Source organism: Octopus bimaculoides, chromosome 20, assembly GCF_001194135.2.
Source record: "Octopus bimaculoides isolate UCB-OBI-ISO-001 chromosome 20, ASM119413v2, whole genome shotgun sequence".
Classification (NCBI taxonomy): domain Eukaryota; kingdom Metazoa; phylum Mollusca; class Cephalopoda; order Octopoda; family Octopodidae; genus Octopus; species Octopus bimaculoides.
The window spans coordinates 47,063,487-47,064,055 of NC_069000.1; the positions used below are offsets into that span (position 1 = coordinate 47,063,487).

Below are 569 nucleotides of genomic sequence, written 5' to 3' on the forward strand. Positions count from 1 at the left end.
TATATATATATATTTATATATATATGTGTGTGTGTGTGTGATTATGTATTTGTCCACATGTTTTTCCTCATTTCCAGACATATTCTGGTTTCAGGCTCCATATTCGGGTTATTTCTATCTACAGATCTTATATAACTTCCTTTTTGGCCGTTAGAGATACATTATCTGTTGGGACTAATGTGTCAATTAAAATGGATTTCTTTTCCTGTTGGTCTTTGATAACAATAACTAGTTGATAAGCATTGTTCTTTCTGTTGGCATTTCATAATACTGGCATTGTGTGTGCGTGTGTGTACATGCAAGTATGAAACTTACCCCTTCATGCCTGACCCCAAAGTGCAGTGTTTTCCGAGTATGTTTTGGCAGGAATGGACAGAGTATATCAAAGATGGGACATATGAGACGAGGGTCCAGTTTTCTGGGATCAGAAGGACCTGGAATGGTGAGTGGATAAACAAAGAAAGTAACAAATAGGGGTCACATCTTATTACATCTAGAATTGAAAGTGTACATACATATATACCTACACACACATTTATATTTATATATATATATATATATATATATAT

General features: G+C 34.1%; 1 protein-coding gene across 1 annotated transcript in view; it reads right to left on the bottom strand.

The window, feature by feature from the left end:
• Positions 1-569, bottom strand: part of LOC106871289 (sodium-coupled monocarboxylate transporter 2) — a 27,667-nt gene that overhangs the window by 1,807 nt on the left and 25,291 nt on the right. The window contains exon 15 of the mRNA XM_014917662.2: positions 316-434. Within this exon, the coding sequence (XP_014773148.1) occupies positions 316-434 (119 nt within the window). The remainder of the gene's footprint in view (positions 1-315; positions 435-569) is intronic.